The 25294-nt window shown below is 32.5% G+C and overlaps 1 protein-coding gene across 1 annotated transcript in view; it reads right to left on the bottom strand.

Annotated features, from left to right (window-relative positions):
- The window catches only part of LOC124361717 (laccase-2-like), a 73457-nt gene that overhangs the window by 46873 nt on the left and 1290 nt on the right, over window positions 1-25294 (bottom strand). Inside the window, exons 4-5 of the mRNA XM_046815642.1 lie at window positions 20796-21006; window positions 2686-2813 (exon numbers count right to left, since the gene is read on the bottom strand). Of these exons, the coding sequence (XP_046671598.1) occupies window positions 2686-2813; window positions 20796-21006 (339 nt within the window). The remainder of the gene's footprint in view (window positions 1-2685; window positions 2814-20795; window positions 21007-25294) is intronic.

Below are 25294 nucleotides of genomic sequence, written 5' to 3'. Positions count from 1 at the left end.
ATCATTAGCCTGTTAGTTTTGATGGGAATCGAAATGGGAAAATATCAAAAGGTCAAAGAATAATTTTTTCTTAGATTCGATTTTTTTGTCACACTCTTAAAACCCTCTGTCATACATATAAACATTAGTTATATCACAGTCAGCCAATGAGACATAAAACATACCATTGTTTTGTCAAATTTAATTTGTTAAATACCTGTACCTTAGCAAATTGTTATTTTGGTCTTCATTTAATAATGTACTGACTTAACTTTTGGTTATGTGCCTGATTGATGGTTTGAACCCTCGGAGTGTCCATCGTATTTTGGAAAATTTATATCCGTTTTGTGAGGTTTTGCAAGCTCTCATTGTAAATTTATAATAAATCTAAATAATAACTTAAATATAAAGTGTTATATACCACTGCAAAGAACTGTGTTTTCATAATATGTAAGTATGAAGTTGGTCAAACAAATTTATTATTTTAGAAATTTAAAAATTGCAATAAAAGTATGCACATGTATTTAAAATATTATACATATTAAAAATTCAGAATAGCCAAATTGTAGAAAGTTTTGTCTGAAGACATAAATGTATAATATTGAATAGTATATATCAATAAAAACTGTAATACATACATTTTTAAGAAAAAGCGCACATTTGAGTAGTTATTTCACACATTCATAAAACAATGGTCTTACTTTTTATATTATACTAAAAATAACAGCAATAAACATTTAGAACAGCCTACTGGTAGCAATTTGTCATAAACACAGAAATATACAACGCTACAAGATTTTTTTTAGAATTCATGATATTAACATATATGTAGGAAAGTGAAAGTAGTGAATATCTGTTATGAAAAACTTAAACAATATTTTCATGCTGTAATATTATTTCTAACAATATCAGTAACTACATAATAAAAAATTGAAAAAAACAAGCACGCAAAGGACTGTAAATAGTGAAATTCACACATTTGTGTCTGAGGAACAACAAATAATACATAATTTGGAAACAAAAGCTGGTGAAAATGATGTAGACTTATGTTCGTTACAGAGTATGAAAAATCCAAATACCACTAAACATAAAGAAAAACTCACAGGCTTTCGAACGGTATAGGTTATAATTACAATATTATCGGTATTAGTGTTGGTTAAATGAATTTAAAGAGATGAATATTTATCATCAACATTTTTGATGATGACAAAAAATTTGGATGATGGAGGCTTGAAGGGTTAAGTGTGTCAAGATTTTGTTTAAAGCTGGATTATACAATACAAATAAACAGTTGACTTCCGGACTACTGTGGCTGCTCCTTTACTTAAACAAATGCTGACTGACCTGGTTATACCAGTGCCATGCTACGATTGTGTGTTCAGGAAAACTGTTGACTCCCGGACTACTGTGGCTGCTCCTTTACTTAAACAAATGCTGACTGACCTGGTTATACCAGTGCCATGCTACGATTGTGACTGCACAGGCATACCAGTGCCATGCTACGATTGACAAAACTGTTGACCACTACTATGGCTGCTCCTTTACTTAAACAAATGCTGACTGACCTGGTTATACCAGTGCCATGCTACGATTGTGTGTTCAGGCAAAACTGTTGACTCCCGGACTACTATGGCTGCTCCTTTACTTAAACAAATGCTGACTGACCTGGTTATACCAGTGCCATGCTACGATTGTGTGTTCAGGCAAAACTGTTGACTTCCGGACTACTGTGGCTGCTCCTTTACATAAACAAATGCTGACTGACCTGGTTATACCAGTGCCATGCTACGATTGTGTGTTCAGGCAAAACTGTTGACTTCCCGGACTACTGTGGCTGCTCCTTTACTTAAACAAATGCTGACTGACCTGGTTATACCAGTGCCATGCTACGATTGTGTGTTCAGGCAAAACTGTTGACTTCCCGGACTACTATGGCTGCTCCTTTACTTAAACAAATGCTGACTGACCTGGTTATACCAGTGCCATGCTACGATTGTGTGTTCAGGCAAAACTGTTGACTTCCGGACTACTGTGGCTGCTCCTTTACATAAACAAATGCTGACTGACCTGGTTATACCAGTGCCATGCTACGATTGTGTGTTCAGGCAAAACTGTTGATTTCCGGACTACTGTGGCTGCTCCTTTACTTAAACAAATGCTGACTGACCTGGTTATACCAGTTCCATGCTACGATTGTGTGTTCAGGCAAAACTATTGACTTCCGGACTACTGTGGCTGCTCCTTTACTTAAATAAATGCTGACTGACCTGGTTATACCGGTGCCATGCTACGATTGTGTGTTCAGGCAAAACTGTTGACTACCGGACTACTGTGGCTGCTCCTTTACTTAAACAAATGCTGACTGACCTGGTTATACCAGTGCCATGCTACGATTGTGTGTTCAGGAAAACTGCTGACTTCCGTACTACTGAGGCTGCTCCTTTACTTAAACAAATGCTGACTGACCTGGTTATACCAGTGCCATGCTACGACTGTGTTCAGACAAAACTGCTGACTTCCGTACTACTGTGGCTGCTCATTTACTTAAACAAATGCTGATTGACCTGGTTATACCAGTGCCATGCTACGAACAAATGCTGACTGATCTGGTTATACCAGTGCCATGCTACGATTGTGTGTTCAGACAAAACTGTTGACTTCCGGACTACTGTGGCTGTTCCTTTACTTAAATAAATGCTGACTGACCTGGTTATACCAGTGCCATGCTACGATTGTGTGTTCGGGCAAATCATAGTCATACAGAGAACTGATGTAGTCTGGCTCCTGTCGTCGCACAACCAAAGACCCAAATAGTCCACTGGAATCATGGTAACCTGAAACAGTAAAATAAATAGTTACTTTTAGTCAGTGGCGAAACTAGGAACTGGCTTGAGGGGGGAGATCATTTGGATTGAAGAGCACACACTCCGTGGTATGGAATACATTTTAATGTGTATTACTCGTGTAGGCTTAATCCTAGGTAAAACATTTAACTGCTATATTTCAGACAAGTTTGTGTTGATGTTATATACAGGGTGTCCAAAAAGTCCCGGGTCGGTTAAATATGTTTCAAAATATTTAAAATAGAGCTACAAAACCTTACAAAAAGTTACTGGACATAAAAATCTATTTTATCACATATTCAGTGATCCGCTACTTCCTCAGGGGGGCGGCCCGCTAGGAGTCAGAAGAAAATCTTAAATGTAAGCATAGGTTGATATGCATATCAAATTAGAGGTCTTTATTAGTAGAGTACAGAGCCACAAACCCGAGCTCAAACGGATAACCGAGTCAAAAATGACAGCCGTTCAAAGATGGCTAGAGTTTGCAACTTAGGTTAATGTAACAAAATACACTGATGAGCTTTTTGACTTTAACTTTACTAACATTAAAAAACGGACATGAGGTGTTTCTTGAGGTGTTTGAGGGTCATTTGAATGACTGATTCAATTGTAAACAGTTTTGGGTTGAGGTTGGGTTTGCGGTTCTGTACTCTACTAATAAAGACCTTTAATTTGATATGCATATCAACCTATGCTTACATTTAAGATTTTCTTCTGACTCCTAGCGGGCCGCCCCCCTGAGGAAGTAGCGGATCACTGAATATGTGTTAAATAGATTTTTATGTCCAGTAACTTTGTGTAAGGGTTTGTAGCTCTATTTTAAATATTTTGAAAAATATTTAACCGACCCGAGACTTTTTGGACCTAAACTCTCGCCATCTTTGAACGGCTGCCATTTTTGACTCGGTTATCCGTTTGAGATCGGGTTTGCGGCTCTTTACTCTACTAATAAAGACCTTTAATTTGATATGCATATCAACCTATGCTTACATTTAAGATTTTCTTCTGACTCCTAGCGGGCCGCCCCCCTGAGGAAGTAGCGGATCACTGAATATGTGATAAAATAGATTTTTATGTCCAGTAACTTTTTGTAAGGTTTTGTAGCTCTATTTTAAATATTTTGAATAATATTTAACCGACCCGGGACTTTTTGGACACCCTGTATTTTATTTATTTTTAGGGCTCTGGCAGTAGGTTCTATCACCCTCACTTCCTTCCCCACCCCATAGTTCGCTTTCAGTCATAACTTAGTCATGCTATATGTAACTTAAAACCGATGTGCTAAAAATATTATTGACATCTAGTCTATAACAGATGTCAAATAATAATAATAATAGAATGTTGTTGTATTTAGCAGAGTAAAATCTATTAATATCAACTTTTATATTATGTCAACCTAGAGAAGACTAAGTGTTTTTAATCATTTGTTTCAATATAATATAATTTCAATATATCTTGTAAAACATGGCTATATTATTTAATAGTTTATTAATTAATTGAAGTACTACTTTTATTTAACATTTAATAAAACTAAGAAATTAATATTCATCTGAATTAAAAGACTTATTTTATAAATCGTTAGACAATAGTTATCATAAACTTTTTAATTCTGTATGAACTATAATAGGCTTTATGTTACACTAAAGATCTTTTAATTACTATGTATCATATTACAGAACAATATTATTCACATACACATTATTGTAAATTTATCAATAGTATAAAATATTATTCTTTTTTTATTGTTTGATGGCATGGCTTACAGTTCGTTGGTTACCTTGGTTACCGTTGGAAAAATGTAACCAGCCAACAAACTCGAGGTCAACAAAAACCAAGAAGCCCAGATTGCCGTTTGTGACAGATAGTCACTTCTGGAAGAAGAACTGGGGGAGATTTTCACTGTGGAAGTTGTCACAAAACCAGGAGCAAATTTTAACTATGTTGCTCAAAATTTGGTGGAGATGACATCTAATTTTACAGCTGAAGACCATGCAATATTTCTCTGTGGAAGCAATGACTGTGATTGAGTCAATGATCATGAATTACATGTAAATAGTTTTAAGTTAGATAAAATAGTAAATGTAGCATCTAAAACAAACGTACATATTCTAAGCATTCCATTCCGGTTTGATAGGTCTAAAGAAAACTTTGCTATTCACTGTGTAAATGCAAAACTACATAAATGTATGTCAACATCTAATAGTAGAGGTTTTATAGATTTGTTAACCATTCAGCCTAATTCTAATTCAAAATTTCTTTATTTAGACATGTAACAGATTACAAGAATAGCGTCAAAATAAATCTCAATATAAATTTATCATTTATATATTAAAACATAAAAATCAGTTTGACACTCACTGAAAAAGTAAGATTTGGCTATGTAGCCTTCTACAGAGTAAGTTAAGACAATTTTTACATCAAGGCAGTTATTAGTTAAGGTAATTATTAGGTAATTTAAGGGGATTTTATACATTTCTAAACATTCCCAAAAATACTTAAAAGTTATTTACATATTGAAACGAAAAAAGTCTTCAAAAGAATACAAGGATAACGTAAATAAATAATCTTTAATTAGTTTTTCGCATTGTTCATAATTTTGCTCATTTTGCATATTGAGAGCAAGGTTAAACAAAATTTTTATGCCGATGAAACCAGTTTTCTTTTATTAAACTTCAGCCTATGTTGTTCCACATATCAAATTGTGATCATGATGATTTAAAATACTAATTGGGTTGTTGTATTTTTTTACGTATAAAACAGTTTCATAAATGTATAGATCATATAGGTCAAAATTTGAAGTTGAGAGAAGTTTGGTTTCACTGTATCTCTTTGTTTTAGGTTAAAAAATATTCTTAAAGCTTTTTTTTGTTGTAATAAGATTCGTCCAGATTTCTTTTAGTTGTGGCTTCGTATAATGCTTTATATTGTAAGACATATGGGAATTTACCATAGCAAAGTAGATGGCTTTCAATGTCTCAATATTACACACCCTTGACATTTGGCGTAAAGCAAATAGACCGGGGGACATTTTTTTACAACATAATCAACATGTTTCTCCCAACCTAAATTCCGATCTAATATTATTCCAAGAAACTTTGTATTGTCTACTTGATTCAATTTTGAAGTTTCTAAATATATGTTAGGCTCAAATTGTAATCTTGATTGTTTGGTACTGAACGATACAAAATTTGATTTATTTGGATTTAGCAAGAGATTTTTGGAAGTCAGGAAATCATTAACAGTTAGAAGGTTTAAAAAAGATAAAAGCTCAATGTCTTCCTGTTTATTACCTGAAACCGTAATACTTGCATCGTCAGCATAAAGGCATATTGAGCCTCCACCTGGAACCGTCCCAGGGAGCCCCTTTAAATAATAGAGAAATAAAAAAAAGGGCCCAGGATGGAACCTTGAGGAACGCCATGTTTTACTATTTTAAATTTTGAAAAATAGGTTCTAATGTAATTATATTGACTTCCAGCATAGTTTAAAATGTTTTGAATTTGAGTACACTGCTGTCTATTCTTCAAATATGACCTAAACCGATTGTATTCATTGCCTTTTATATTCAAATCACTAAGGACATTAAGCAACCCATCATGTGTCACACTGTCGAATGCTTTGGTAAGATCAAGAAAAATTGCAATAACTTTTTCATTTCTGTCAATTGAGTCTATAATCGATTCAATAAATTTAACACTTGCTATAGCTGTGGATCTGCCTGGTCGAAAACCATGTTGCTCATTATCAAGTAACTGATTTAGTTCCAAATATTTCATAAGCTGATTATAAACTACTTTTTCAAAAACCTTTGAGAATACGGGTAACAATGATATAGGTCTGAAACTTGATGGGTCATTTGTGTTTCCTTTTTTATGAAGAGGTATTACCTTAGCAATTTTCAATTGAGATGGGAAAAAACCAGAAATTAATGATGAATTAATAATGTGTGTGAGTGGCCTGGAGATGAGCGGGAACGATTGTTTTACCAAAGCCATTGGAATATCATCAATACCAGTCGAAAATATATTTTTAAAAGCCATAACAATTTTTTTACTGCATCTTCATTAACAGATTCAAAAGTGAATCTTCTTGAATTTTGTGTTTTAAAGGACAACTCTCTAACAATTTTAGGTTGGATGTTCAGAATTACTAAATTATCTATAGCATTTACAAAAAGAATCATTAAAAATATTGCTGACAGGTTTGGCTCTGATACAGTTTTGCCCTCTACAACAATATGTATATTTTCATTTGTTTTAGTAGTGGTGTCAACTACAGATTTTATAATTTGCCATGTATATTTTGATTTATTTGTAGAATTCATTATTTTATTATCCAAAAAAATTTTTGTTTTCATTATTAATTTGTAATTTAACTTCCCTTTTTAACTGTTTAATTTTCTGTTTTAAAATCTCGGTTTTCAGCAATCTATACTCTTTTTCAAGTTTCAAAATGTCATCATTTTTAATTTTAACATCATTTGAAATCCATTTAACATTGTTATTTTTTTCTGTTAGTAGTTTGGGAAAGCTAGTTTCAAAGGCAGTTCGTAATGCAAATTTACGCAAAAAAAAACAATTTTACAATTACAAATAAAATTTACAATAAAAAACATTGTATTTAGTTTCAACAGTAGCTTGATAAACATCTAACCAATTTTCGTGTGCCAGAAGTTTAAAAAATAAATCTGTGTTAGCCTTCGTAAATTTCCTGCAGTATTTTTTTAGTTTTATAACCAAACTCATTTTCCAAACCATAAATTTCCAACAACTGTCCATCATGGTCTGATAAGTGTGTTATTATACCTGATATTTTTAACTTTTTACATTAATGTTAGTGATAAAGTTATCTATTGCAGTTTCAGATTCTGATGTAACTCGGGTAGGAAAATCTACTTTATAATCAAGATCATAAGAACTTAAAATATTAACAAAGGCAATATAAGTTTTATCCTTATTCAAAACATTTATGTTTAAGTTACCTGTAATAAGAATATTTTTGTATTTTTTGCACAAAAAATCACAAAGGAAATCAAATTTATTAAAAAAGATTCAAGTAAGCATTGTTGGGGGTATCTGTATATACATACCAAGATAAATGAAAATGTGTTTACAGTTATTTCTGATAAACATCATTCAAATTCTTTCTCCACTAAAAGATTTTGTATGGCAGGAATTGATACTTTTTTACTCTTGACTTGATGCAATTTTTACTAATATCAATACACCACCGCCCAATGTACAACAATCAACATCTACTAAAAAAGGAACACTTTTTGTAATTTTGTACATTTAAATAAGTAATTTCTGTTTCGGTCATTTTATGTTCAGATATTGTGACAATATCAGGTTGAATTTCCTCTAGATTAATTTTTAATATGTTTAGGCGTGATGATAAATGTTGAACATTGTGATGTAGTATTTTAAGAGATTGAAGTTGAGTGCCGTTTAGATTATTGTTTAAATTGTAAGTCATTACCAAAAGTATTATTGCTATTATTATTATAAAAATACATTGCGTTTAAGTTGGTCTCTACCTTATTAACATCTATACTAAGATTATTATAAACAGATGCAGAAGCGTCTTCATTGTCATAAAACATTAGTTTAAACCTAAAGGATAAGAACATAAATCAATAACACTAGATTGCCCATGAATTTTTCCACTGTCACTGGCCACTTCTTCTGACATATCTAATGGTGGATTTGCACTGCAGTCCAAAGGTGTCTCAGTCGGTGAAATAGTTTCCAATGTTTTATTTGGACTGTCAAACGGTTGGTTCCTCGGCGTAGCTGACCTCACTTAGCTCAGATCCTGCTCATCGAAAGGATTTGTTGGACATGAGATAATGCAGTCATCAGGAGAATTCACACAATGGTTTGCTCTTCTAGATGATGTTGAAGGCTCTTCTTTTTGTGCTGTCATCATGGAATGTCCCTGAAGATGTTGGATGATGGTTTCCATCTTCTTCATAAAATCAGAATGCTCTAAACCATTGTATAATCTTCTTGTTGATCTTTCTTCATAAGACACAATTTATTGTGACATCTACTCCAGAAGATTTTTGAAATACTATGAGGTTTGATAAGAAATGTTCCAGTTGTATGTTATCCCTAACACAGCCCATTGGTGAACAAATGAGCTGTTTGTGTCCTCTATTTATGAAGTCTGCAGCGAATTGATGGAAAGCTGTGTCATAGTCTGCAGAGGTTGGTTTTTCAAAATGTTTTGTCTTTGTAACGAGTCCATAAATACCAGCTTTGCCCTTTTCTTGTTGGTAGGTTAAGTGGGAATTTAAGAGATGAGTGGTTGATGGCTTGCCAAAGTTTCTGCCAAAAACCACTGCAACACCTGCTGACATTTGTCTGTCTGATCCAATATCCGCTGATATACAATGGCTGAAAGCTGTGTTAGGGTCATTTCTGAATTCTTTTATCACTTTATTCATATCTTCTTTTATAATTTTAATTTTGCTAGATTTGGTGATGATTGGGTTTCTGTTGGCTTGAGACACTTGATCTTCTATTAGTTCATGAAGTACAGCACGACTAGTGATGGAGGTTTGGGGTAACTGGTGCAATACGATATCTGCTGAAGGGTTTTTGAGCTCAGCAGCCACACTCAGTAATGTTACACACTGCTCTAATACCATACAATGTTGCCTCATTTCTCTCGTAGCTCCAACAATCATTTGACAAATCTTTTCCTTCCCAAGCTTGTTGAGGTGAAGACCGTGTTTGGCGTAGAAATGTCTAGGCAGTCTGTGAAGAGGCAGTATAGAGACAGCTTCAGCACCAGTAGGCCATTTCATCAAGTTATCATTGATGGGTGAAATTTGTTCATCTAAATGTGGTTTGTCATGTCTCATTGTTAAGGTTGCCAGTATGAGATTTGTATGTTTAGTAAAAGTATGCACTTCTATAAGTTGATTGACGATGCTATTAGGTTGTTTTTTTCCCACATCGTTGGTTCCTCCAATGACCACTACATAGTCGTCAGCGGTGAAACCATGTGTAAGCTGCTCAATGTCACCAGTCACATGTTGTAGTGGAGCTCCAGGTCTCGTTATCACAGTCACATTATCAGATGATCTACTTTGGACCTCTCTAAACAGGTTTTTACCATGACTGTCTGATAGAATCAACATTTTACTTTGGAGTTATGTGTTATGTGCAGAGGTTCTTTATGTTTTTTCTTTTTATTAGTGTTAATATTGTTAAGAGATTCAATATCTGTAGAATTTGTATTTTTAGTCGACAGTGGGGGAAAGTCTCTCATATTGAAAACATTTAATGTCTCTGAGTTTCCATTGTCAATTTTGTTTAAAATATTAAAACTATTTTTCAATTCTATGAGTCTACTTTTGTTAGGTAAAGCTGATGCTTTAAAAGTTTTGCGGGAAACAGTAAAACTGGATTCCTTGCTTGGAGGTGTAGGATCTTCATTTTTGTTATCTTCTTGTACTTTTATAACAGTTTGAAGATTTGTCACTTCATTCTTAAGGGCTTTATTTTCTTTCTGTAGAACTTGATTTTCTTCATTAATAATTAAAAGAGACTGGTTTTCTTGTTCAAAAACTTTCAAACGTTCAGTAATGTTTTTAATTTCATCTTTGTAATTGGTGCATGTCTTACATGGATATTTTAAAATTTGAATCTCACTTTTCAGATTAGAATGTTTGTATTCAATTCAAGGTTTACCGAATTACATTGTTTCAATTTTTCCTCCAAATATTCAGTTTGTTTATTTGCCAGGTCGAAGTCTTCCAAATTTCTATTTTGTTTCTCAAAATAATTTAATTTAGCTTTCAATTCGGTTTTCTCTGTATCACTCTGGTGAATCAACTCTTTTCTAATTTTCCTTTCATGTTTAATTTTATTTTCTAAGACTTCAATTCTGATCATAAGATCCTTTTCTTTCTTGTTTGATTCATTTATTAATTTTTGAATTTGTTTGCTAGATTCTTCTAATTGATCTTCCAATCCTAATTCAGAGTAGGATTTTTCAAACTTTGTTGCATGTAATTGTTGCCGAAGCTCATCATTTTCCTGCAGAAGAGCAGTAGTCACCTCCGCTGCCAGTGTCAAAGATTTTTCCAAGTTAATCTCTTGAAAATTTGAAATTAAAGAGAGTTTTTCTTCCAGATTATTTATAGAAGAGTTTTTCTCATTATTTATACTTGAACATTGATCTTCCAAACTTCCTTTACAACTTAAGCATGTCCAATTTTCTATACTATTATTTGGAATTTTTTTCACTTCAGCATATGACATTTTCAAACATTTCAGATGAAGCCATGATTTGCACTGACCATTACAGTAAATAGCTCCGGATTTTATTCCCTTTTTACACATTTTACAAGCATATGTTTTCCTGTTAGTTAAAACATCCATTTTTCACAAAAATATTTTAAAATGGTCCAGTAAAATTGTCTTTTTAATTTACTTAATTGTGAATCAAAATTCTGAACAAAAAATATTAAATAAACATTCTTTAGTATTCAGCACTAATATTAAAGTACCTAGCAAAAAGTTATACCCACTATGTGACTTGAACCCCTGACCTTCAGGTTGATAGTGACAGATGATCAACCAACTGAGCTATGAGAAGTTGACAGGGTCAGTGACAAGTAGTGTACAGTATTCCTGCTTCCCACCTGTCAGTTCAAGTTCATGTAATGTCAGTTTAACTGGAGAAAATTTTCAATATTTCTTGTAGGAAGCTATTTAAAAGTTGGTAATTAAATGAATTGTATAATTTCTTATTTAAACTACAACTTGCCGTGCATGTAATAAATAAATTATAATAAGACAACAGAAATAATTATAACATGACTATTCTGGTAAGCCTAGGTTTACAATGATTATTAGTTATGAAAGTTTATCCCTTATGTATGTACTGATTTTTAATATTGTTAGCCTTGGCACTTTTTTAATTCTTTGTCAAGGTGTTAAAATTAAATGGTTCTTGAACTTAAAACTCTACAGCACAAGACATTATAACTTTAGCATTTAGGTTATGTTAGTCAACTTGCAGTTTAATGAAATAAATATGAGATCATGACATTAAAAACTCTGATTTATATTCACAGCATATAACTACATTATCAACCTTAAGACAACATTTTATAGTCACCACATTTCATGATTCACTTAAAAGCAACTTTTTTAGGTACTTTGGGATTATACCGACCACACCCAGACATGAATCGTTATTCGACATTTTGCTTTTACTGATTACTAGATTACCGTAGAACAATATTTCGTCAATATAAAACAGGAATTGTCTTATCGCAAACCCCTCCCCATCCTCAGACAGAGGTCAAAGTCGAGCGGTCTAGTAGATAACGTGATTGCAGAGTCTCGCCGCCCGTTCAGCTGGTGCGTCGCTTTGTTGTACTTCCGTGTTTTACCTCTACATTTCTCCAAACACAAAAATTCAACAACAACAAACATTACCAAACTAAAACTAAACTCTTTATTGAAAAAACACTCAAAACTTGTTTTTATTCTTGATCACATTCCACACCTTCGGTGCTGCCCCGCGCTGATATCGAAGAAAGAAAAACATCCCTCAAGATAGTACCTATCAGTAAAATATCAAATTCTAGAGGGGCTGATCAGAAATATAAATTGAATTGTAATGGAAAGGCAATTATGTACAGTGCAAATCATGTGATGCCGCGCGGCCTGCCGTAATCGGGATTCTCGAGAAAGATAAGATAACAGCGACAACATACCGATCACAATACCTGGAAATGCTTGTAAGTTTGTAATTTTGTAATTAAAGAGTTGTTTTTTTTCGTTCTATCATGTTTATTTCTATAAATTTATATTTTTGTGTTCTTCATACTGGTGTGGTCGGTATAATCCCAAAGTACCCTTTTTTAAGCACATCACCACTCCATGTCTCAATCACTCATTGAAGGCCAATATGTCATCATCTCCTAGCTTAACTACTATACAAATCATGGCTTTCATTTTAATAGAAGAGGTAAAGCTTTAATAGCTAAGTTGATAAGACAAAATGTGAAAAAGATCATTGCAGTGCTCAGAGTAACACAAACACACAAGACAATTCAACCACACATAGAATCTCTAATATCCGGAACAACAGCAACTCCATGAGCAATAAAAACACATGTAGTCACTTGTCAACACAACCTTCATTAATGTCACCACTGTCACCTTTTTTAGCAAATCAATTGCAGAAGAGCCCAGTAAAATAGAGCAGAGAAAAATAATATCAAAGGTTCAGTTTTACAAAAATAACAATATAGCAAATACAAATAACATTACCAATTTTCATGAGAACATACAGCACCTGCCCTCATCAACTGAAAGTTTAAATGATTTTGCTCAAGAATGTAGGCATACTAAAGCAAGGAGCTGTCTATCATTATATAAGTTTTCTATTTTTCATCAAAATGTTCAACATTTGTCATCCCACTTAAATAAGTTAAATATAAATTTAGAGGAAATACAACCAGATATCTTAGCACTAACTGAACATAAATTGACAGCAGCAGAATTGGTTGGGTTGCACATTCCTCAGTACAACATTTGCTTGTCTTTTGTGATATCTCATTCATCTGGAGGTGGAGTGATAATATTGGCTAAAGAGCATATACATTTCAGATGTATTAAATTACCAGCAGTTGAAGCTCTCTTAGGAGAAAAAGAATTTGAGTGCTGCCTGTCTGAAATAACAATAGATCAATTTTCTTTTGTATTAGCAGTTTTATATAGATCACCCCAACACTGCCTAGTAGATACATTTTTAAATAACTTAGATATATTGTGTAATATACTATGTCATAAATTCAAAAATGTGATTTTGGCTGGAGATATAGACATAAATTTATTTTAAAAAAATTATGGTTGCCTGTAAAGTCGGTTTTACGGGCGAAGATTTTACGTGACAACGTCTTTTTCTCGGTAGAATATTTATTGATATGAATATTATTAAATTGCACAATAGGAACAAGGAATTGAATGAAAATAAGAATTGCACAAATTTTAACTATAGAAATATATTTTGTTTACTAAAACATTGTACATAATTTGAAATTAATTAAAATTTGTTATTGTAAATGGTAAAGTTGAATAAAACATTTACTAAAATTGGAATTTGAAATTCTTGCTAAACACAGTTAAATTCTAACTCCGCGCGTGGTGATTGGTCGGTTTAGTTCGTTTGTTTGGTCGCACTGTTATGACAGGTTAGAGGTTATAATTTGTTATTTTAAATGTTTGACTAGCAATACGCGCTGTTTCTTCTCAATCGACTGAATTACGATTGATTGCAGAGTGATTTAAACTAATAATTTACTTAACACTATCAACATTTGTCAATAGTATGACATAACCTATAAACTCAGTTTCTCAACTTTTGTGTCAATCTAACAATTAATCAATCAATCATAGTTTACGATAATGAAATATCAGTGTACAATTATTTACCTTTATTGTTGTAGTTGTTGTAAATTACGAATCTAAGCACTCCACAGTTATCTGCTTTATCCCGTGCGGATCCCGTGCGGCGGACCCACTGGACGGGCATCGTATAGTAGAGAATTTATAGCATGACCGGTGACTTCGAGATGCGCCGTAGGCAAAGACGGAACTAAAGGCCATGTCACACTGCCGTGGCGTCGCGTCCGTCCATCTGCGGATGGATTTTTAAAATAATCACTAACCATGTTGTCAAATAGGACAAGTCACACTGACATAACCGACGTGGCGCAACGTTCGTCGCGTCGGCCACCGTCTGCTGCGCTATGCGGCTGGAGCGATCCTTGGCCGACGTCGGCGATGCTACGAAGGCTCGCGCATGCGCATAAAGCACCTCCCCAACCCCCTCACCGGGGCACCCGCGCTCTTGCCACTGCCTACTCCTTTTATTTTATATTTTTAATAATTTGTTTAAAAAACCCTTGCGCGAAACTCTAAAACAGCCCGACACTCCAGGATGAAATGACCGCCAGTTCTAGGGTTAATGAATACTCTGGTGTCATGTTTATATGCAATCATTTTATTTTATTTGTTATTGACGTGACAACGTCTTAAATTAGGTTGCGGCTCGGAGTCACTCATGAAAAAGTGTAACGCCCGGTAACGTTACGATGCCCGTCCAGTGGGTCCGCCGTACGGGATCCGCACGGAATAAAGCAGATAACTGTGGGTCCGCCGCACGGGATAAAGCAGATAACTATGTTTATTCGTGAAAATGTGGAGTGCTTAGATTCGTCATTTACAACAACTACAACAATAAAGGTAAATAATTGTACACTGATATTTCATTATCGTAAACTATGATTGATTGATTAATTGTTAGATTGACACAAAAGTTGAGAAACTGAGTTTATAGGTTATGTCATACTATTGACAAATGTATAACAATAAAGGTAAATGTACACTGATATTTCATTATCGTAAACTATGATTGATTGATTAATTGTTAGATTGACACAAAAGTTGAGAAACTGAGTTTATAGGTTATGTCATACTATTGACAAATGTTGATAGTGTTAAGTAAATTATTAGTTTAAATCACTCTGCAATCAATCGTAATTCAGTCGATTGAGAAGAAACAGCGCGTATTGCTAGTCAAACATTTAAAATAACAAATTATAACCTCTAACCTGTCATAACAGTGCGACCAAACAAACGAACTAAACCGACCAATCACCACGCGCGGAGTTAGAATTTAACTGTGTTTAGCAAGAATTTCAAATTCCAATTTTAGTAAATGTTTTATTCAACTTTACCATTTACAATAACAAATTTTAATTAATTTCAAATTATGTACAACGTTTTAGTAAACAAAATATATTTCTATAGTTAAAATTTGTGCAATTCTTATTTTCATTCAATTCCTTGTTCCTATTGTGCAATTTAATAATATTCATATCAATAAATATTCTACCGAGAAAAAGACGTTGTCACGTAAAATCTTCGCCCGTAAAACCGACTTTACAGGCAACCATAATTTTTTTCATATTATGTTTGATCTATAACAAAATTAAATAGGCCTTATTTTAAAAACATAAAGACTTATTACAAAACTGAAAACACCAACACAAAAATTACAAAATAATCCTTTCAAGTGCATCTTATATATAAAGACCAATAGTTTTAAAGAGGTATATCAAAGTATTGAATGCCCTAATTACTAAGTTCATAATAGAAATAGTATTGCATGTAATAATGAAAATATAATTTTGATAATAATAATTATTAATGAATACGCTCCAGAACAATAAATTAATTTTTTAGAGCTATAACAAACTATTAATTCCACTATCAGTGTATAACTAAACAAATTCAAAGTAGTTGAAATGCATAAGCAACTCCTAGAAAGACGTGGCGTTGGCCGAGGACGCGGACGCGTGTCTGGTAGTTTGACGGGATTCGAGACCGTCGCGGCATACGCGGACGTTCATACTATGGATGGACGGACGCGACGCCACGGCAGTGTGACATGGCCTTAAAGGTGGGGGTTGGAGCGGCTCAGTCTGTTGCCGTATTTAGCCTTGTGAACTTCGGTCTCCAGTCTTCTATACGTGCCGCCCAAAAAACATTCGCTTGTGCCAATTCACGAGTTGTAATACAATTTGTGAATTAATTGCGTTGTGCTCATTACGTTTTAAGTAAAGAGTTTGAGATGGATCATAATGTAAAATGTAAAATTGGAGGTAGAAAGGTTATACACAGCCAAGCAAGAGAAGTGCTTCCCATTTTATGAAACGGGAAGCAGAAACCAACACACTTATAAATTTGAAGAAAGTTCAACAGCGTGTCCTAGAGGCAACTGGAATTTCTGAAAGTACGCTGAGACGAATTTTGAAGGAGGAAAAAAATAAGTCCAATTGGCAATTCTTTTAGTACGCCCAACAAAGTAAGAAAACGCAAACATACTAAAAGTAATCTGGACAATTTTGATTTGGGTCTAGTTCGAAGAACAATAAATAATTTTCATCGACAACGGGGTTTTATTATGTTAACTATTGCGTGTGGATCGTTGGCGTTATTGTTATTTTAAGTATACATCATTAAATTAACTTGATACAAGTTGGTAGATAAAACTGAGTTTTTTCTTATTCTACTGTGTATATTGACAAATTAGTTTAACCAGTTTTATATTAATTTTTAATTTAGCAGCTAGGCTATGTCAGTTGAAAATTTTGTAGTGTATAATTGTATCTACTATCGTAAATCCTGAAGCTTACACGGTTAGTATATGATAAATTGAATTTTAATGGCTAACAAAGCGTAACAATTACAATTCTGAACTGTTGTCGTCGTTGGAGATCAAGAATAATATAAATTCCTACCCTTTCCCAATTTATGAGAACCCTTTCTTACCACCAGGTATCTCTACTGCGAACTCATTAAGAAGGGTGAGCTATGAACACAATTTCGGCAGAACATAGTCATTGTTAAGATCATGTACATCCGGTCCCAATATTTCCAAGATTTCCTGTATTGAATTCCCCATCATAAAAGTCCGTCGCCGTAACTTCAAAAGAGTCTAGAAATGTTCAAATATTCTCAAGGTCTCCTATACTAAATTGCTCATCATAAAAGACCACCGTGGTAAGAACATAAGGGTCTAGAAATGTTGGCAAACACTACAATATTCGGCTCCCGCCACCACTATGAGCCGGGAGCCGAAAACTCTCAGTAGGGTTAGTAGCACCGTATCCCCTCCCCTACTTTAGATTGTGCCCCCACGCGCTCAACTCCTCCACTCCTCACGCGCATCCCACCGGTCATGCTATAACTTCCCTAGAGTAACGTTACCGGGCGTTACACTTTTTCATGAGTGACTCCGAGCCGCAACCTAATTTAAGACGTTGTCACGTCAAAATATATAATTTACACTAAATTTAGTAATATATTAAAAGTGTATAATATGACATATTTTGTGGACTTCCCAACTAGAGTTACAGCTGATTCTCAGACAGCCATAGATAACTTTATTACGAATATAGATTGTACAAAATTAAATATATCAGGTATCATAACTCAAATACCCGTTCATGATAGTCAACTTCTAGAATTTTTAGAATTCAATTGTGTTGATTCGAGTAAAATGAATATATAAAAACTATGCAAAAGATTTACATTGAATAGCACTGAAACATTTTTGTGAGATATAGCAAAGGAGACATGGATAGAAGTTTATTAATCACCGGTAGATATGAAATATCAACTATTTCATAGTATTTTTAGTTATATTTTTTAAATACATTTTCCTAAAATTAGTCAAACTGTTAAAAATCATTTTTAGGACAAAAATGGATTACAGATGATATACAAATTAAAAAGAATGAATTAGTTGAACTTGAGAAAAAATTTAGAATTGCCAAAAACACAAATTTCAAAGTAATTATAACAGAAAAGAAAAATGTATTGAAAGAGTGCATGACTAGAAATAAACAAAAATACTTCGATGATAAAATTCTATACTCTGACAACAGACCAAAAACAACTTGGAAAATAATTATTAAATATGAGGTAAACAAACAATCCATTGTAAATCATAATACAAATATTGTTGCAAATGGAAAATTAATAAGTAATCCTGTTACTGTAGGAAACAGTTTTAATGATTTTTTGTGACAGCCGTTGACTTACTAGTATTACCTAACATACCTCAGCTCAACTCTATTTATACCAATAGTGAGCATCTGATCTGTGCTCGGCCATGTTTCAGATTTCAACCAGTGTCTGAGTATCAGTCAAAAACAATTGTTTTGTCATTTAAAACTAAGTTTTCTGTGGGACACGATGATATACCAATTGATACTGTGAAAAAATCTGTTAACTTTATTTTAAAACCTCTTGTCCATGTAATCAATTCTTCTTTAATTTCAGGAATATTTCCTGATATTTTAAAAGTTGCCAAAGTGATTCCTCTCTTTAAAAAAGGTAATGTGACTGATCCAGCGTGCTATAGGCCAGTGTCATTGCTCCCAATTATTTCTAAAATATTCGAAAAAGTGGTTTATGATCAGCTTTTAAAACACCTAGAGTGTAATGAACTGTTGGACAAACAACAACATGGCTTTCGTCATGGAAAATCAACAATCCGATATAGAATTTATCCAGTCCATTATTCAGTTGATAAAAGAGAAAAAGTAATTGGGATATTTTTAGATCTTACCAGAGCATTTGATAGTGTCTGTCATGGAAAGTTAAAAAGGAAATTAAACAGCTTCGGTATAAATGGAAAGGAGCAAGCATGGTTTGATTCCTATTTAACAAATAGAAAACAATATGTAGAAATAGAAGAAACAATTTTTCACAGTAAAAATCATTATGTGAGGGCTCATAGATCACAGCTGCAGACACTGCAGCATGGTGTGCCCCAGGGGTCTATCCTGGGACCTCTATTGTTTTTATGTTATATAGGAGGTTTGCCAGGGGTGATGGAGGGGTTGGATGGTGACGTATGTCTGTATGCTGATGATTCAAATGTTTTTTTTCTGGTCAGAAGCTTGAGAATATTGAAATTTCATCATGTATTGGTCTAAGTAGGATTAAGGATTTTTTTTTTACAAAAATAATCTTTTATTAAATTCAGATAAATCTAATTATATTTCTTTTTCTACAAAGCAATTCAGATCAAATTTAACCTGTGACATTTTTCTAGACAATGACAGACTTAAACAAGTAGACCACACAAAGTTTTTCAGACTTTATAATAGATACAGATTTAGCTTGGGATAAACATGTAGATCATGTTACTAATAAGATGTCTACTGGTCTATATGCATTGCGAGAAATGGCAAAAATTAGTAATTTACATACACTGAAATTAATATATTTCTCATTAATCCACTCACATTTAGCTTATAGAATAAGCATTTATGGAGCAACAACAATAAGCAATTTAGATAGACTTTTGGTCCTACAAAAAAAATCTTTGAGAATCATGAAAATTTTAAGATATACAGATTCTGTTAAACATATTTTTCTGAACTTGGAATTCTGACAGTATATGGTTTACACATATTTGAATCAATAATTTATGTAAAACAATTTTTTGATCCGATACTAAAAACCAATAAACATACATATAATAATCGTTTTAATAAACATGTTGATCAACACAATCTCGAATTTTACAAAAAGAAAACATATTACAGAGGTGTTAGATATTTACCAACAAAATTTATAATGGAACAGATCTGTTAAAATTTAAAAAAGAAGTCAAGGATTATTTAATTAATTTGTCTCTATATTCTTTTGAGGAATATTTCAATACAAAAACTGATTAATTCGTTTAAAGAAGAATTGAAGACAAATTGTTAAGATGTTACGATATTTTGTTTTTGTTTTTTTACTTATATTTTAAAATAATTATTAGTATTTAGTTTCATTGTAGTGATGCTATTCTTTGTACCTTGTACATATTACAGAATATAGTAGTTTGACTATGACTATGACTATGACTACCTTGTCCAAAATTCTTGGGTTATAACTTTTACATAACAAACAAAAATAGTCAGTGATAGACCCTATGATCAAGAGTTTGTTTTGCACTTTAGTTTATATATGTGAAAATAAGAACTGTATGTTATAACCACCCACTAAAGTTTCATCAGTACTTTTACAATTATTTTATGTAGTTACAATACTAAAAAATTGTTTTCAGCATCAGAATTCAGGATGGTGCACAAAACAACAGCCGCATTTTACAGTTTCATATGAAATAAATATTAAATAATAAACTAAACAGTTGGGAAAATTAAATTGTACATAATGTAGTATATTATGAGCCAGATAGGGCTGAAGCCAACTGTAAATGTTCCACAACGGTTAAATAGGTACTGTATATGATTATTGGAATTGTTTGTTTAACAACAACTTACAAAGCAAAGAATAACAGGTTAAGAACTGAGACTTGAGGAAGATTACATACAACAGAAACCCACAGCTGTTAACATAAACAGGATCACATTACCAATATGTCCGTGCCACATATGAGTGCCATGTGGGGAGGCCAGAAACTGGTAACGGAAGGAGTCACCCGGAGTAAGAGGACACTGGGTCACATAAGGGCCACCGTCCATGAAGGGAGAGCCCACCTGATGCACCCCGTGCCAGTGGATGGTCAGCAGCTCTTTGTCCATGGCGTTGGTCACATCTACTATCACTGTGTCGTTCTCACACACCTGCCAACAATGGACACCATACCAGCCTGAATTTTACACTTCGTGTAGTATATTGAAGTCAAATCCAAGGCTACACATCAAAGGAAGGTAATTCATTGAGTTGAATCATCACGATATACCGTATGTTGAATATATTGAATTATTTAATTCTAAATACATCAATATTTTTACTATAAATTAGTCCCTCAAATACTTTATAAAAAGGTAACAGAGTCCTAGGTATAATATTAAGAAGGAAAGAAAACATTGTTTAAATGGATTTAATACTGTAAATGTTGAAATTTGTTATTATTAAAAATTGTAATTGTAATGTAGGATATGCTATTAAAAAAATAATAAAACTTGATTTTAAAATTGTACTATAGAAAAAATTACAATCCATGTTTTTGTTAAATTTTTTAAATCTTTTTTGAACTGATATACTTAATCAAAAAATAAGTTATGAATTTTAATGATATTTACTTATTTTTGAAGGTGATATATTCTTCCAAACATTTGTAAATCCAGTTAATATACTTAACATAACCATTTTTTTCAAGGTTTAAGATATTTTATTTTAATTTTTTTTAAATCAGGACATGGACATGGTGAAGGCGCTAAATAAGGACCTCTTCTACACTAAGGGGCTCAATTCTGTTTACAATGATTAAAGGCCCCCTGTGCTCACTTATTTCTCAAATATTGTTGTGAAGGCCAATACTACATATCCTGTCTTATTTGACCATGTACTCTTTCTATGGCATTATAATCACTAGACCGGTCACTCTTTTTTTACTCCTTCAGCTACTGTTAAGATTCCATGCCCCATTTCCCAGAAATCCTAGTTATGGATACCTTACATGCATATATTCAGAATTTTGTTCATTAAATTTAATTTTATAGCAATGTTTAAATAATATTGCAAAGCTTTTACAACAAAAATATCCATATCAGTGCAGCTGATTGTATCATTGAACAACATTTTATTTTTATTTCTTTATATACAATTGTAGGTGAATAAATTAACTAATAAATTATTGATTTAGTCAAGTAACTTACACAGACTAAAGTTGTTTTTTAAATCAATGCGACCATGTGTTACAGCATTTTACAGCTAGTAACAATGCGTAATCCAAGCATATTATTTGTGTCACTCTGTTATAATATACTCAAAAATGACTCAAACAACAACTTGATGACAACATGGAAGTTTTAATCTAATGCTATAACATAGAAGAGTTGGCTGTTATCGCACATTATTACGTTTTGTGGAAGAAGTCTTTAATATAAGAGTACTTCGTACTGCACTTATTAAAAGTGAAATAGTAGCGGAGTTTAGAAATTTCGTGAATTTATTCTTCAAAGAAACAACTCCATGTTAATTAATACTCATTTCTAACTTTATAACAGCAACTCCATGAACTTGAAAGGTTGTTATCGTTTTACATTACGACATTAGATCTAAAACAACACATTAACTAAAATTTCAGTTTAACTCGCTTTTGCAATCAAATGCATGCAATGTTGAAAATAATATAGAATTTATTTATGTGCTTATAAAGGTTTTTAGAAAATATATTGGACATTTTAGGCAACAGAACACCTTACAGGCTAGACCTTGATTGTCAAAAATAGTTTATATTATTATCATACATGTTCTTTTTAACATATAAATAAGTTAGTATACAGTTTTATAGTTGTTTGAAAGCTATCAGAAGGATTACTGTCATATCAATCCAATTTTATATTTTTGATTTTTATTTATGCTTTCCAATATTGAAAACAAATACGAGTATGCAGCTAAACATTAACGTGCCAATTAACTCATTTTATAAGTTATACTACTTTTAAAGATATGATTTAAAACTTAAAATGCATTAATACAAATATTAATTAATCATAGTTAAAGAACTAAAATAAAAATGTAAAATAAAAAGATATAATGGTTTTGAGTAATTGAAAAATAAAATATTGTTTCCTATTTCATTTAATACAAATAATAATCATATTTAATTTAAATATATCTAATTCCGTAAATAGAATATATTGCTATCAAAGGTCATAAAAACTTAAGCAGCTTTTGTGAATCTCTTAAAGTTTATAAACAAGCGGATGAAAGTATGTGGATGAAATGTTGGATCTTTGTTTAAACTTTATTACTTAGGAATACTTCAATCCTCTAAACGCAGTGTTTTATTTTTGTAACATTAAAAATGAAAAATATCCTAAAGGAAGTGCTAAATTAGTGCAGTGACCATGTCCATGCACTGAATAAGCATCCCCAAGGTGTGAAGTCGGAGCCCAGGGGGTGCTAAGGCAGTGTCCCCCTCTTGGCTAACGCCTCCACACGCTTTATAGTACACAATATATACTATACAATGGTATAAGAATATATTTTATGGTATAAAATCTGTCATGAACAAAAATAATTGTAATTACATAAAAAAAAAATACAAACCAAATTGATATATGAAAAACAGTGATTTTGCTCATTTTCAACACTTGCAGCGTTGAAGGAAAAAAATTTTGCACATTCAAAAACTGAGAAATTAATTTCTATTGCAGTTTTGTATGTATTAGAACCTAAAGAACAAAAATATTAACACATCTCTTTGAAAATCTGGTGGTTTTTGGCCATTTTAGTAACAAATTCCATTAAAAACTGTATGTGGTATTTCTTCTTAAAAGTTGGTTCAGTAATAGCATGTTTTAACCCTCTTTTAACCCTGACGTCCTATATATAGGACCGTTGAGTTATTGCCAAAAATACTGAGGTCCTATATGTAGGACGTCCTTCATCTCTGCTAAAAATACTGACGTCCTTTATATAGGACCTTCACTTTTTTTTATTTATTGGTATTTTAATTTTGCCTAAGTCTAACCAATTTTTTATCAGCTGTTAGGTAATGAAATTATAAACAAGGAAATGTATAATTTGTAAGTCTTTGAAGAATTGTCTTGGTAGCAGACTGCTTTGAAAGTTGCTTTGTCATCTGTCAGCTGGCTACATGACTCACCTGACTGTCCAACAGCTGGTGAACAAACTAGATTGCAGTTTAGTTTTGTTTATGATGTGAGTTGGTTATGTAAACTGTAAACATACCAGTAAATATGACTCATGACAATGTTAGTGATACAATTGAACATGTAATCACTAATTCAGACAACCTAGACCTACCTGCTATTCAAGAAAATGTAAATGATGATAATTTAGTACACCCTGTAAATAATGATGACAATGATGATTGGACTGTTTGTGATGAAACAAATGACCCAGGCTATGACCATAATAATATTATATTCTTTGAGACACCCGGGGCAAAGTATTGCCCTCCTCATAATTCAAAACCCATTGATTATTTCTAATTATTTTTTACAGTAAATCTTCTTACCACATTTGTAAATGAAAGAAACAAATATACTAGGGAGTACATTAGTAAACATGATGACACATTAGCTCCAAATTCAAGTGCAAGAATGTGGAAAAACGTCACTTTACCGGAAATGAAAGCGTTTATTGCTGTTCTCTTGAACATGGGACTCAATCCTAAACCCACAATAAAGATGTACTGGTCTACTACAGATTCCCAACATATTTACTGCAAATTATGTAAATAGATATGAACTCTAATTTTTCTAGTTATTTTATGATTTATAAACATACATTTTTTATTGCAATAGTCAATTTGAGTTATTTACTATAAAAGTGCATCAAAGACACAGAAACCACTATTGACTTGTAAAATGGACAAATTGTCGATTTTACCACATTTTTGAAAAATTCATCGTTCTTCCAAGTTTTTGAAGATAGGTGTCTGAATTTTTGTATGTTGACTTAGAAATACATTGTGATGATTATGAATATAATTTTGTCTAATGAAATGTGTTCATGAAAACTAGTTTTTATGCTTCAAAATAAAAAAATAAAAAAAAACAAAATTTTTTTTGGCATTATTTATTTTTTTAAATATTTTTATTACTTTTAATTTTGCGTTTAAGTATTTTTTTATGTAAAATACTTTTATTTTGTAAGAAAATAAAAAAAGTTATGATCCTATGTCATAAAATAAAGGCGTTGTGATTTTTGAAAAAAATATCTACAAAAACGTGAATTTTGACTCAGTATTTTTCGCAGTACCTTACAATATATGTCTAGTATTTTTCAGTATGCCCAAAAGTTTGTTGTCAGGGTTAAAAGGGTTAAAGCATTTGGTATTTTATCAAGATAACAAGATTTTGTAAATTTAACTAAGGTATTAAACGAGGTACAATAGTTGAGATTATAAATTAACAAGATTTTAACATAAAA

The sequence above is a fragment of the Homalodisca vitripennis genome, chromosome 5, assembly GCF_021130785.1.
Source record: "Homalodisca vitripennis isolate AUS2020 chromosome 5, UT_GWSS_2.1, whole genome shotgun sequence".
In the NCBI taxonomy this organism is placed as follows: domain Eukaryota; kingdom Metazoa; phylum Arthropoda; class Insecta; order Hemiptera; family Cicadellidae; genus Homalodisca; species Homalodisca vitripennis.
Note: the sequence above shows the minus strand (reverse complement) of the source record. Positions and strands in the feature narration are given on the sequence as shown.